This window comes from Rhinoderma darwinii, chromosome 6 (assembly GCF_050947455.1).
Source record: "Rhinoderma darwinii isolate aRhiDar2 chromosome 6, aRhiDar2.hap1, whole genome shotgun sequence".
Classification (NCBI taxonomy): domain Eukaryota; kingdom Metazoa; phylum Chordata; class Amphibia; order Anura; family Rhinodermatidae; genus Rhinoderma; species Rhinoderma darwinii.
This window is the reverse complement of record NC_134692.1, coordinates 1532602-1547489: the sequence shown is the minus strand read 5'-3', so window position 1 is coordinate 1547489 and position 14888 is coordinate 1532602. Positions and strand designations below refer to the sequence as shown.

Below are 14888 nucleotides of genomic sequence, written 5' to 3'. Positions count from 1 at the left end.
TCCAACCAATCAGCAGTCAGAAACCTCCGCTCTTGCCCCTCCCCCAGGTAACGCTACGACTGTCGTCTCCTTGGAAACGGACGGAAGCTGGGAGGGGACAAAACAGGACCAAGGAAGCGGCTGAATTTAAACCGTTTGTGGACGGCCCTTACCCGGCATTAGAATTGTCCACAGTGAACGGGCCGTAGGACACCAAGACCCATTAGCGGGGGTGAGCAGAGATGAGAGGAGGTGGAGGTAGAGGTGCAGTGTGGTAATACGGGGTGGGGGAGGTTATGGATTCGGGGGTGTCTGGTGGGGGAGGTTATAGATTTGGGGGTGTCTGGTGGGGGAGGTTATAGATTTGGGGGGTCTGGTGGGAGGGGTTATAGATTTGGGGGTGTCTGGTGGGAAGGGTTATGGATTCGGGGGTGTCTGGTGGGGGAGGTTTTAGATTTGGGGTCACTGATGTCTCATCATTCCTCCTGTGGATATTGGGGTAACCGCTCCTCCGCAGGATCCTTTGGTCGGGGGAGGGGACATGAGCCGCTCGTTGTAGAGGAGGAGACGTCCTGACACCCGGGGTCCCCGCGACTTTCTCACCCGCTCACGTTTCTTTCTCTTGCAGGCGGCGCTGACGCTTCTTCCATGGTAAGTCCATAAACCGGCGGCGCGTCCGAGCGGCAGGAATCCTCCCACTGATTAACGGGGGCCTAATGGGGAGCAGACGCTAGAGGGGGGGGGGGGTGACCTCAGCCGTCACCTTGATCAGCGGCGCCTTTACACGACTTTGTTCTTCCTGATTGATGTTTGGGGCAGGGACGGCGCCGCCGGGACGTAGAACGCTAATATCAGTGCGGAGCCGCCGGGACGTAGAGCGCTAATATCAGTGCGGGGCCGCCGGGACGTAGAGCGCTAATATCAGTGCGGAGCCGCCGGGACGTAGAGCGCTAATATCAGTGCGGGGCCGCCGGGACGTAGAACGCTCATATCAGTGCGGAGCCGCCGGGACGTAGAGCGCTAATATCAGTGCGGGGCCGCCGGGACGTAGAACGCTAATATCAGTGCGGAGCCGCCGGGACGTAGAACGCTCATATCAGTGCGGGGCCGCCGGGACGTAGAGCGCTAATATCAGTGCGGAGCCGCCGGGACGTAGAACGCTAATATCAGTGCGGGGCCGCCGGGACGTAGAGCGCTAATATCAGTGCGGGGCCGCCGGGACGTAGAACGCTAATATCAGTGCGGGGCCGCCGGGACGTAGAACGCTAATATCAGTGCGGGGCCGCCGGGACGTAGAGCGCTAATATCAGTGCGGAGCCGCCGGGACGTAGAACGCTAATGTCAGTGCGGAGCCGCCGGGACGTAGAACGCTAATATCAGTGCGGGGCCGCCGGGACGTAGAGCGCTAATATCAGTGCGGAGCCGCCGGGACGTAGAACGCTAATGTCAGTGCGGAGCCGCCGGGACGTAGAACGCTAATGTCAGTGCGGGGCCGCCGGGACGTAGAACGCTAATATCAGTGCGGCGCCGCCGGGACGTAGAGCGCTAATATCAGTGCGGGGCCGCCGGGACGTAGAGCGCTAATATCAGTGCGGGGCCGCCGGGACGTAGAGCGCTAATATCAGTGCGGGGCCGCCGGGACGTAGAGCGCTAATATCAGTGCGGGGCCGCCGGGACGTAGAACGCTAATGTCAGTGCGGAGCCGCCGGGACGTAGAGCGCTAATATCAGTGCGGAGCCGCCGGGACGTAGAGCGCTAATATCAGTGCGGAGCCGCCGGGACGTAGAGCGCTAATATCAGTGCGGAGCCGCCGGGACGTAGAACGCTAATGTCAGTGCGGAGCCGCCGGGACGTAGAACGCTAATATCAGTGCGGAGCCGCCGGGACGTAGAGCGCTAATATCAGTGCGGAGCCGCCGGGACGTAGAACGCTAATATCAGTGCGGAGCCGCCGGGACGTAGAACGCTAATATCAGTGCGGGGCCGCCGGGACGTAGAGCGCTAATATCAGTGCGGGGCCGCCGGGACGTAGAGCGCTAATATCAGTGCGGAGCCGCCGGGACGTAGAGCGCTAATATCAGTGCGGAGCCGCCGGGACGTAGAACGCTAATGTCAGTGCGGAGCCGCCGGGACGTAGAACGCTAATATCAGTGCGGAGCCGCCGGGACGTAGAGCGCTAATATCAGTGCGGAGCCGCCGGGACGTAGAACGCTAATATCAGTGCGGAGCCGCCGGGACGTAGAACGCTAATATCAGTGCGGGGCCGCCGGGACGTAGAGCGCTAATATCAGTGCGGGGCCGCCGGGACGTAGAACGCTAATATCAGTGCGGAGCCGCCGGGACGTAGAGCGCTAATATCAGTGCGGGGCCGCCGGGACGTAGAGCGCTAATATCAGTGCGGGGCCGCCGGGACGTAGAGCGCTAATATCAGTGCGGAGCCGCCGGGACGTAGAGCGCTAATATCAGTGCGGGGCCGCCGGGACGTAGAACGCTAATGTCAGTGCGGAGCCGCCGGGACGTAGAGCGCTAATATCAGTGCGGGGCCGCCGGGACGTAGAACGCTAATATCAGTGCGGAGCCGCCGGGACGTAGAACGCTAATATCAGTGCGGGGCCGCCGGGACGTAGAACGCTAATGTCAGTGCGGCTCCGGACCGTCTTTCCAGACCATATTTATTTATACAGAACAGTCCGCTCATGTGACCCTGATCCGCGGGGTCCGGCGCTCGGCGCCGCTCACATCCATGTTCTTCGCTTTCTGTCGGGGATCCGGTATTTCTAATCGCGTTATCTGCAGCGCTGTTTATGGCGCTCTTGTGGACGGAGCCGCGGTCTGTATTCGGATACGGCGACACATTTACAGAAAACATTCACGTGAGGGTCAGTGACGCGGCGGCGGAAAATCAGTCACAACAAGACGTCAAATCTTCACTGCGGGGGAAACGGTGGCGAGCGTCCGTCCTGGAGATGGCGTCCGTCCTGGAGATGGCGTCCGTCCTGGAGATGGCGTCCGTCCTGGAGATGGCGTCCGTCCCGGAGATGGCGTCCGTCCCGGAGTTGGCGTCCGTCCTGGAGATGGCGTCCGTCCTGGAGATGGCGTCCGTCCCGGAGATGGCGTCCGTCCTGGAGATGGGGTCCGTCCTGGAGATGGCGTCCGTCCTGGAGATGGGGTCCGTCCTGGAGATGGCGTCCGTCCTGGAGCTGGCGTCCGTCCTGGAGTTGGCGTCCGTCCTGGAGATGGCGTCCGTCCTGGAGCTGGCGTCCGTCCTGGAGTTGGCGTCCGTCCTGGAGATGGCGTCCGTCCTGGAGATGGCGTCCGTCCTGGAGATGGCGTCCGTCCTGGAGATGGCGTCCGTCCTGGAGTTGGCGTCCGTCCTGGAGATGGCGTCCGTCCTGGAGATGGCGTCCGTCCTGGAGATGGCGTCCGTCCTGGAGATGGCGTCAGGTCGCCGGACGTATTCTCTTCATAGTGAATATTGCGACCGCCTTTCCCGGACTTCCTGCGCACGTTTAGTGGTCGCGGCCTCCGGTAACCCGCAGTGTGTGGAGCTCCAGTCGTCTTTGGCGCGGTGCCGCGTGTTGCATGTAGAGCTGTAGGTTCGCCACTTCTTCACTTTCTGTTTTTCTTTGCAGACAGAACTGTCACACTGGGAGAATATAAATCAGATTCTGAAGCGTCATGGCTGCGCGGCGGCGCGCGTGTCTCCGAGGGACGACCTGTCCGGTAATGGCGTCCGCCGGTTTCGGCAGCCTCCACTTTTTGTCTGTCTGGGGTGGGGGGAGGGGGTGGCGGCTCTGGCTCCAGATATTATCGGAGGATTATAATCCCTCCATAGCGCGCTCACTCCTTTATTGTGCTGGATTATTTAGGGGGAGTGGCGTTAGATCTCCAGGCGTCGCTGGCGCTCAGAACCGCCATTAAATCTCTTGTGGAAGACACGGAGAGACGGCAGAACCTGATCCACGGCCTCATCCAGTCCAACAACCGGCTCAAGTAAGAACACGAAGACCTCTGGCTGTAATACACGACATCACGCGGGATTATCTCTGTGTATAGTGTGGGATTATCTCTGTGTATAGTGTGGGATTATCTCTGTGTATAGTGTGGGATTATCTCTGTGTATAGTTTGGGATTATCTCTTGCGCTGTGTAGTTTGGGATTATCGCTTGTATAGTTTGGTATTATCTCTTGCGCTGTATAGTGTGGGATTATCTCTTGCGCTGTGTAGTGTGGGATTAGCTCTTGTGCTGCATAATTTGGGATTATCTCTTGCGCTGTGTAGTTTGGGATTATCTCTTGCGCTGCATAGTGTGGGATTATCTCTTGCGCTGTATAGTGTGGGATTATCTCTTGCGCTGTATAGTGTGGGATTATCTCTTGTGCTGTATAGTGTGGGATTGTCTCTTCGCGCTGTATAGTGTGGGATTATCTCTTGTGCTGTATAGTGCGGGATTATCTCTTGTGCTGTATAGTGTGGGATTATCTCTAGTGCTGCATAATTTGGGATTATCTCTTGTGCTGTATAGTTTGGGATTGTCTCTTGCGCTGTATAGTGTGGGATTATCTCTTGCGCTGTGTAGTGTGGGATTATCTCTTGCGCTGTGTAGTGTGGGATTATCTCTTGCGCTGTATAGTGTGGGATTATCTCTTGCACTGTATAGTGTGGGATTATCTCTTGCGCTGTATAGTGTGGGATTATCTCTGTGTATAGTGTGGGATTATCTCTGTGCTGCATAATTTGGGATTATCTCTTGTGCTGTATGGTTTGGGATTATCTCAAGCGCTGTATAGTGTGGGATTATCTCTTGCACTGTATAGTGTGGGATTATCTCTTGTGCTGTATAGTGTGGGATTATCTCTTGTGCTGCGTAATTTGGGATTATCGCTTGTATAGTGTGGAATTATCTCTTGCGCTGTGTAGTGTGGGATTATCTCTTGTGCTGTGTAGTGTGGGATTATCGCTTGTATAGTGTGGGATTATCTCTTGTGCTGTATAGTGTGGGATTATCTCTTGTGCTGCGTAATTTGGGATTATCGCTTGTATAGTGTGGAATTATCTCTTGCGCTGTGTAGTGTGGGATTATCTCTTGTGCTGTATAGTGTGGGATTATCTCTTGTGCTGCGTAATTTGGGATTATCGCTTGTATAGTGTGGAATTATCTCTTGCGCTGTGTAGTGTGGGATTATCTCTTGTGCTGTGTAGTGTGGGATTATCTCTTGCGCTGTATAGTTTGGGATTATCTCTTGCGCTGTATAGTTTGGGATTATCTCTTGTGTTGTATAGTGTGGGATTATCTCTTGTGCTGTGTAGTTTGGGATTATCTCTTGTGCTGTATAGTGTGGGATTATCTCTTGTGCTGTATAGTGTGGGATTATCTCTTGCGCTGCGTAGTGTGGGATTATCTCTTGCGCTGTGTAGTTTGGGATTATCTCTTGCGCTGTATAGTGTGGGATTATCTCTTGCGCTGTGTAGTTTGGGATTATCTCTTGTGCTGTATGTTCTGGGCAATCACTGCGGTTTCATCCAGTATAATCTCCACTTCTGCTTCAGAGATGACGTCCGCGTGCAGCAGGACCGAGCCGGGCGCCAGGAGCAGAGAGCGGATAATTTGCAGCACATTCTGGACAGCGTCAAAGCCAAAATCCGGGATCTTGAAGATGATTTTCTCAGTAAAATGCGGCGTCAGCAGAGCGAGGTGACGGCTTTACTGCAGGAGAAGGATGCGGCGCATGTGAGTACAGACCCCAGAAGGGGCCGCAGCGCTCCCCCGCCACATGCAGCGGGATGAGGATCCTCCATAGTAGACGGGGGCTGTAGGGGGTCGCTGCTTTCATTACTGTTGTGCTAGTGGCGGCCGCTGTCGCTACGGTTACTGGTTTGGGTTATACTGGCCGCTGCAGCACACGTCATTAGTGTGACAGGCGCCGCTGTGCCGCTGATCTGTTCCGTTTTTACCCCTTTATGATACATATCAGACGTTTATTCCCTGCCCTGACCTGTAAATGTCGCTCTTGGGACAAACCCTTTACTCTTCCACGTCGTCACGCGGGGCCTTCATTTGCTGCCTCTTCCCAAATCAGGAGCATTGCCAGAAGCACAAGGAGAAACTGCGGGAGCAGGAGCAGAGCATCGCACAGCTGAGGAAGCGACTGTCCCAGGCGGTGGCAGCCGAGGACAAGAGACTGGAGGATGGGAGGAAGGCGTTCCTGCGATTGATCAAGCGGCAGCCGCGGGACAATAACCCCCTCGATCATCGGTGAGTGGCCGGGTGTCCATCTCCTAGAGCGGCCGGATCCCCTCCAGATCCATTGAGCGGCCGGATCCCCTCCAGATCCATTGAGCGGCCGGATCCCCTCCAGATCCATTGAGCGGCCGGATCCCCTCCAGATCCATTGAGCGGCCGGATCCCCTCCAGATCCATTGAGCGGCCGGATCCCCTCCAGATCCATTGAGCGGCCGGATCCCCTCCAGATCCATAGAGCGGCCGGATCCCCTCCAGATCCATTGAGCGGCCAGATCCCCTCCGGATCCATTGAGCGGCCGGATCCCCTCCGGATCCATTGAGCGGCCGGATCCCCTCCGGATCCATAGAGCGGCCGGATCCATAGAGCGGCCCGATCCTCTCCGGATCCATAGAGCGGCCCGATCCTCTCCGGATCCATAGAGCGGCCCGATCCTCTCCGGATCCATAGAGCGGCCCGATCCTCTCCGGATCCATAGAGCGGCCCGATCCTCTCCGGATCCATAGAGCGGCCCGATCCTCTCCGGATCCATAGAGCGGCCCGATCCTCTCCGGATCCATAGAGCGGCCCGATCCTCTCCGGATCCATAGAGCGGCCCGATCCCCTCCGGATCCATTGAGCGGCCCGATCCCCTCCGGATCCATTGAGCGGCCCGATCCCCTCCAGATCCATTGAGCGGCCGGATCCCCTCCAGATCCATAGAGCGGCCCGATCCTCCCCAGATCCATAGAGCGGCCCGATCCTCTCCAGATCCATAGAGCGGCCCGATCCTCTCCAGATCCATAGAGCGGCCCGATCCTCTCCAGATCCATAGAGCGGCCCGATCCTCTCCAGATCCATAGAGCGGCCCGATCCTCTCCAGATACAGACCTAAGCTCTTCCATGACAAACACGTTAAATGTATGGGGGGAGGGGTTTCTGTGGAATCGGTAGTCACTTCTTTAGCTGCTCTGTTGACCTTCTGACTCTGGTATGAGGATCCTCCAAACAGCCCCCCATATCTCAGTTTCCCGGCCCCCTCACACCTCAGGTCACACGTCCGGACTTTTGGCTCTGGACAGGACGAGTGATTTATAGAAATCTTCAGCTTCTGCCATAATTCCGTTTTTTATCTTCCAGGATTCTTGATGTAATTGACGGCTACGAGAGTCGGGTGCAGCGGCTGCAGGATGAGATCAGGTGACGTTCGGACGTGGCTACATTTTTTTTTTTTTTTAGAGCCATTTCTATAAATAAGATAAATCCCAGACAACCCCTCCATTCATGGGAAAACCAATCTGAACCTGGGGCATCCGCCAGGGTCCCTGAGACGGGAGGTAGAGACGCCCACCACAGCTTTGTCCTAATGAAGCAGAGCTGCAGTGCAAAGCATGAAGTAGGGACAGAGCACTGAGACCCTCACCGATCGCTAAAACTAAGCGGCAGAAGTGCTCGGGTGATCGCTGAGCCGCTGCGTTTGATTGGCTGTTCTCGGACAGCCAATGTGACGGTGTACCGGCTCATGGACTTTCTATTGAATCTGCACATCAATTGCTCGGCGATCACCCGATCTCTTCTGCCGCTTTGTATCAGCGATCGTTGGGGGTCCCACTGCTCGGTCCCCCACCTATCATAACTTCTGACATGTCACTATGACTTGTGAGACGTTTTCTGAAAGTTTAGTTCCCCTTTAATATTGGACAAGACCAATTTACTGCCCAGAACGCCACGTCATCATATGCAAGACCCCTCGAGGGGACCCGGGAGATGCAGCCGAGATGCCAACATTGTGGGACCTTGTGCTGCATATGGGGCGAGTAAAGAAACCATTATTGTCGCATCCGTTTGTTGTAGGGACAGGCGGGGTCCTCAGGAGGGAGGATTATAGAGGGGGCTCCTGGCGGAGACTGAACTGCTGTAATCGGACATACAGGGTGGGGTTGTCCTCCCAGGATCTTTGGAGTTGTAGTCCCTGTGTGTCCGGCTCATCTTACAGTTTCTTACTTTTTACTTGCAGGAAATATGAGACGTCCGAGGATCCGGTTCTGGAGAGGAATCGCTCAGGGGGTTCTCTGGACTTGGACACAACACCCAATTATAAAGCCCTTCTGAAGGTGAGTGGCGTGACGCCCGGGGTCTAGAGGAACAATCCTCCGCTCATCACATGTTTGTCGTCCCCTGATCGCGGCGGGCGGGGGGGAGGGGGGGGCGCACAGCCTGGTTTCTGGCGCACGGCTCGCTTTCTGGCTGCTTTTAGGTGATTTGTTGTTGTGACGACTATAGTGGGAGAATGATTATAACGTGGCGTCACCCAGAATGTTTAACAGCAGGAGGACGACTCCACCACAGGGAGCAGCCTGGTCCCGTTCTCAACCCATGTCCCCCCCCCCCCCCACGTCGTACAGAAGAGCTTAACCTATCAGGGGAGAAAGCCGTGGCTGCTCTGTCCCGTGGTCGGGGGGCTCGGATACATTGAGATCACGGCTCCGGTGTCTCCTCTCACTCTGTTCTCTCTCAAGTCTTATCAGGAGCAGATTCAAGACGCTCGGAGGAAGCAGGAGCAGCAGCTGCAGGACAACAGCCGTCTGCGGGAGGAGGTGGAGGCCAGGTAAGGGGGTCCCCTGTGCTCTGCTGGTGGTGTAATGATCCGATGAGGGGTCACCGGCCATACAGAACAGGTATATCCCCAGCACGATCTAGACGAGGCCTCCGTGACGTCAGGCTGTGCGGTGGCTGCAGCTCGTCGTCTTGTCTGTGACCCCGGCCTCAGGCGGCAGCCCCCCGCCAGGTTCAGCTCCCGCTCTGTTATTCTCCGCAGATTTGATGACGTGTTTGTTTCCTCCACTTCAGACCTTCCGTCAGAGAGTTCAGAGTCTACAAGCAGCAGATGAGGAAGATGGAGAAGATTCTCAATCAGAATAATCTCCGGTGTGAAGACGGGTGAGCGGCAGGAGTGCGACGTCTGAGTAGATGATAGATTGTATATGTATACTGAGTGTGTGTCTATATATATCTCTCTATATTCTATACATTTATTATGGAGCAGGTGCCGCGGTGGAACTCAAGAGATCAAGGAAGAGGCGGCTGTGGAGCTTCACGAGGCCGATGTCCTGGCACTGCCGGATGGTGAATGTCAGCGCCACCTACAGGTATTCATGACGGCAGCCTCATGCTCCAGCGCTAGATGCACGTTATATACCCCCCATATCGCTGCCCCCTACTCTCTCCACCTCAGTCTACATATAGAAAACCATAACCTGGCCGTAACCCCGGATCAGAACGAGTAAGGTGGAGATCCCCCCGATATATAACCGCTACCACCCGCTGCGCTTGTGTTTTGGTGCAGAATGTCTGCAGGGAGCTGGGAGTTCAGGATCTGAAGGATCTTCTTCCAGTCGCTGCATCGAAGGTCAGAGAAGCGAAAACCTGTTCTAAACTGCACAAGGTAATAGCTTCTGAGGGGAAGACGGAGCCACTGCGTGCGGAGGAGGGGGGGGACGGAGCCGCCGCTGCGTGTGGAGGAAGGGGGGGGACGGAGCTGCCGCGTGCGGAGGAGGGGGGGGACACGGAGCCGCCGCGTGCGGAGGAGGGGGGGGACACGGAGCCGACGCGTGCGGAGGAGGGGGGGGGACACGGAGCCGCCGCGTGCGGAGGAGGGGGGGGACACGGAGCCGCCGCGTGCGGAGGAGGGGGGGGGACACGGAGCCGCCGCGTGCGGAGGAGGGGGGGACACGGAGCCGCCGCGTGCGGAGGAGGGGGGGGGACATGGAGCCGCCGCGTGCGGAGGAGGGGGGGACACGGAGCCGCCGCGTGCGGAGGAGGGGGGGGACGGAGCTGCCGCGTGCGGAGGAGGGGGGGGGGGTCGGGAACCGCTGCGTGCGGAGGAGGGGGGGGGGGTCGGGAGCCGCCGCGTGAGGAGGAGGAGGAGGAGGAGGAGGAGGGGGGGTGGGGGACTGAGTTTCCATGCACTGAAAAATGTGCGATACGAGCCGGTGTGTTAGACCACCCCGTTGTTGATGAGGGGGCTCCAGGCATTCGTGCCCGGTGCTGTCCCGATGACTCCCCCAGCCTCGTGTCTTCTGATCTTCTCACTTGTTTTGGGGGCTGTAAAGTGGTGAGGCTTCTGCAGTGATTTTTTGTGTCTTTCAGATCCTGTCTGATGTTAGTTCTGTGCTTTGTGGCCCCCGGGCCCCTCCTCTGCTTTTTAAACTCAGCACCCGGCTCCAGGAGACTCGAGGTCCAGATGCCATGGAGGAGTCGGACTTCCTGCACCTGCGGCCAACTCTAGAATTGTGGGCCGGACAGTTAATGTCACTGAAGGTAGACGCGCCCCTCCCCCGGTGTCCCGTCAGATGAGTATATAATGTGTGTATATAATCTCTCTCTCCGTCTGTCAGGCGCTGCACCGATCACTGATAAAGCTGAGCCAGAAGCTGCAGCCCGACCCGCAGGAGAGGACACGAGCGTCGCCTGACAGCGTCCACGTGGAGGAACTGCTGCTTCTGGTGGATACAATTGTGGAGGATGTGGAGAGCAGGACACGGGTAAGGACGCTCCTCACCCCAGAGACCATGAGACCACGCTACAGTCAGTAACAACACAACATGTTCTCCTTGTTAGAATTATGGAAAATATTTGGTTGATTTTCTAAAAATTGTACAACTTGGGAATCCCACACTTTTACCTTTTTATTTTTTCAATAAATTTCTGAGAACTTGAGAGTCCCACATTTAAAACTGAGGAGGATTTTCACTTGGAATATAAAGCGTATATCAGTGTAAAGTATATCAGTGTAAAGTATATCAGTGTAGAGTATATCGGTGTAGAGTATATCGGTGTAGAGTATATCGGTGTAGAGTATATATCGGTGTAGAGTATATATCGGTGTAGAGTACATCGGTGTAGAGTACATCGGTGTAGAGTACATCGGTGTAGAGTACATCGGTGTAGAGTACATCGGTGTAGAGTACATCGGTGTAGAGTACATCGGTGTAGAGTACATCGGTGTAGAGTACATCGGTGTAGAGTACATCGGTGTAGAGTACATCGGTGTAGAGTACATATCGGTGTAGAGTACATATCGGTGTAGAGTACATATCGGTGTAGAGTACATATCGGTGTAGAGTACATATCGGTGTAGAGTACATATCGGTGTAGAGTACATATCGGTGTAGAGTACATATCGGTGTAGAGTACATATCGGTGTAGAGTACATATCGGTGTAGAGTACATATCGGTGTAGAGTACATATCGGTGTAGAGTACATATCGGTGTAGAGTACATATCGGTGTAGAGTACATATCGGTGTAGAGTACATATCGGTGTAGAGTACATATCGGTGTAGAGTACATATCGGTGTAGAGTACATATCGGTGTAGAGTACATATCGGTGTAGAGTACATATCGGTGTAGAGTACATCGGTGTAGAGTACATCGGTGTAGAGTACATCGGTGTAGAGTACATCGGTGTAGAGTACATCGGTGTAGAGTACATCGGTGTAGAGTACATCGGTGTAGAGTACATCGGTGTAGAGTACATCGGTGTAGAGTACATCGGTGTAGAGTACATCGGTGTAGAGTACATCGGTGTAGAGTACATCGGTGTAGAGTACATCGGTGTAAAGTATATATCTGTGGAGTATAAATCTTATATCAGTTGAGTATAAAGTATTTTTCCGGGAGATGAAAGTCCGTCCTATAATCTGAAAAGGTTTTGACCCCGTTATCTCGGCCTAAATCTGGATAAACTCGATCTCGTGTTGCTCCACCTTCTGAATCCTCAGAATTTGCACATTTTTAACAAATTATCATTTTCTTATCGTGGAGTCGCTCTCAAATAACCTTTCATTTTCAATTTGCCTGAATGTTGAAACCCCCTGCCCCTAATACCCTAATAGCCTATGACCAGAGCGCCCCTGTGTCCTCCTCAAATCTTTGAACACTTTGTTTTTTAGCTTTGTTTTTTTAAATAAATCAATGTACCACGGCGCTCAATGTACCACGACGCTCAATGTACCACGGCACCCAATGTACCACGGCGTTCAATGTACCACGGCGTTCAATGTACCACGGCGTTCAATGTACCACGGCACCCAATGTACCACGACGCTCAATGTACCACGGCACCCAATGTACCACGGCGCTCAATGTACCACGGCACCCAATGTACCACGGCGCTCAATGTACCACGGCACCCAATGTACCACGGCGCTCAATGTACCACGGCGCTCAATGTACCACGGCGCTCAATGTACCACGGCGCTCAATGTACCACGGCGTTCAATGTACCACGGCGTTCACGGTGGAGAGAAGCTGGTGATAGGTAATAGGTTATTTTTTCTTTTTAATTATTTTATTGGTAGATTTTCCAATACAAAACTAATCCATACATTTGCTTCACACATAAACAATAAATCACATCCCCCCCCCCGCCCCCGCCCCCCAGAGGATAAATACAGAGAGCGGAGAAGGAACAATATATCTATATCTCCCTCCCTCTATATCTCTCTCCCTCTATATCTCCATCTCTCTCCCTCTATATCTATATCTCTCTCCCTCTATATCTCCCTCTATATCTATATCTCTCTCCCTCTATATCTCCCTCCCTCTATATCTCCATCTCTCTCCCTCTATATCTATATCTCTCTCCCTCTATATCTCCCTCCCTCTATATCTCCATCTCTCTCCCTCTATATCTATATCTCTCTCCCTCTATATCTATATCTCTCTCCCTCTATATCTATATCTCTCTCCCTCTATATCTATATCTCTCTCCCTCTATATCTATATCTCTCTCCCTCTATATCTCTCTCCCTCTATATCTATATCTCTCTCCCTCTATATCTATATCTCTCTCCCTCTATATCTATATCTCTCTCCCTCTATATCTCTCTCCCTCTATATCTCCCTCCCTCTATATCTCTCTCCCTCTATATCTCCCTCCCTCTATATCTCTCTCCCTCTATATCTCCCTCCCTCTATATCTCTCTCCCTCTATATCTATATCTCTCCCTCTATATCTCTCTCTCCCTCTATATCTCTCTCCCTATATAGCTCTCTCTATATATCTCTCTCTATAGCTCTCTATATCTCTCTCCCTCTATCTCTCTCTATATAGCTCTCTCTATATATATCTATATCTCTCTCTCTGTATATCTCTCTCTATATCTATATCTCTCTCTATATCTATATCTCTCTCCCTCTATATCTCTCTCCCTCTATATCTCTCTCTATATATATCTCTCTCCTCCCTCTATATCTCTATCTATATCTCTATATCTCTCTCCCTCTATATCTCTCTCCCTCTATATCTCTCTCTATATATATATCTCTCTCTCCCTCTATATCTCTCTCTATATATATATCTCTCTCTCTCCCTCTATCTCTCCCTCTCTCTCTCTATATATCTCTCTCTCCCTCTATATCTCTCTCTCTCTATATCTCTCTCCCTCTATCTCTCTCTCCCTCTATCTCTCTCTATATATATCTATATATATATATCTCTCTCTCTCTATATCTCCCTCTCTCTCTCTATCTCTCTCTATATATATATCTCTCTCTCTCTCTATATATCTCCCTCTCTCTCTCTCCCTCTATATCTCTCTCTATATATATCTCTCTCTCCCTCTATATCTCTATATCTCTCTCCCTCTATCTCTCTCTATATATATATATATATATATATATCTATATCTCTCTCCCTCTATATCTCTCTCTATATATATCTCTATATCTCTCTCCCTCTATCTATATCTCTCTCTATATATATATATATATCTCTCTCCTCTATCTCTCCCTCTCTCTCTATATATATCTCTCTCTCCCTCTATATCTCTCTCTCTCTATATCTCTCTCCCTCTATCTCTCTCTCCCTCTATCTCTCTCTATATATCTATATATATCTCTCTCTCTCTCTATATCTCCCTCTCTCTCTCCCTCTGTATCTCTCTCTATATATATATATCTCTCTCTCTCTCTATATATCTCCCTCTCTCTCTCTCCCTCTATATCTCTCTCCCTCTATATCTCTCTCTATATATATCTCTCTCTCCCTCTATATCTCTATATCTCTCTCCCTCTATCTCTCTCTATATATATATATATATATATATATATATCTCTATATCTCTCTCCCTCTATATCTCTCTCTATATATATATCTCTCTCCCTCTATCTCTCCCTCTCTCTCTCTATATATCTCTCTCTCTCTATATATCTCTCTCTCCCTCTATATCTCTCTCTCCCTCTATCTCTCTCTCCCTCTATCTCTCTCTCTATATATCTATATATATCTCTCTCTATATATATCTCTCTCTCTATATATATCTCTCTCTCTATATATATCTCTCTCTCTATATATATCTCTCTCTATATATATCTCCCTCTCTATATATATCTCCCTCTCTATCTCTCTCCCTCTATATAGCTCTCTCTCTCTATATATATATCTATCTCTCTCTCTCCCTCTATAGCTCTCTCTCCCTCTATATATATATCTATATATCTCTCTCTCTCCCTCCCTCTATATCTCTCCCTCTATATATATCTATATATCTCTCTCTCTCCCTCCCTCTATATCTCTCCCTCTATATATATATCTATATATCTCTCTCTCCCTCCCTCTATATCTCTCCCTCTATATATATATCTCTCTCTCCCTCCCTCTATATCTCTCTCCTCTATCTCTCC

The 14888-nt window shown here is 52.3% G+C and overlaps 1 protein-coding gene across 1 annotated transcript; it reads left to right on the top strand.

The window, feature by feature from the left end:
* Positions 1–13: 13 nt before the first annotated feature.
* On the top strand, positions 14–10795 carry CEP70 (centrosomal protein 70). Its single transcript, XM_075831019.1, has 14 exons — positions 14–211; positions 608–630; positions 3611–3701; positions 3848–3971; positions 5530–5710; positions 6060–6235; positions 7341–7400; positions 8218–8314; positions 8720–8808; positions 9051–9140; positions 9247–9349; positions 9547–9645; positions 10350–10520; positions 10598–10795. The coding sequence occupies exons 2-14, from the start codon at positions 628–630 to the stop codon at positions 10793–10795; spliced, it is 1482 nt and encodes a 493-aa protein (XP_075687134.1). The 5' UTR covers positions 14–211; positions 608–627.
* The last annotated feature ends 4093 nt before the right edge of the window (positions 10796–14888 follow it).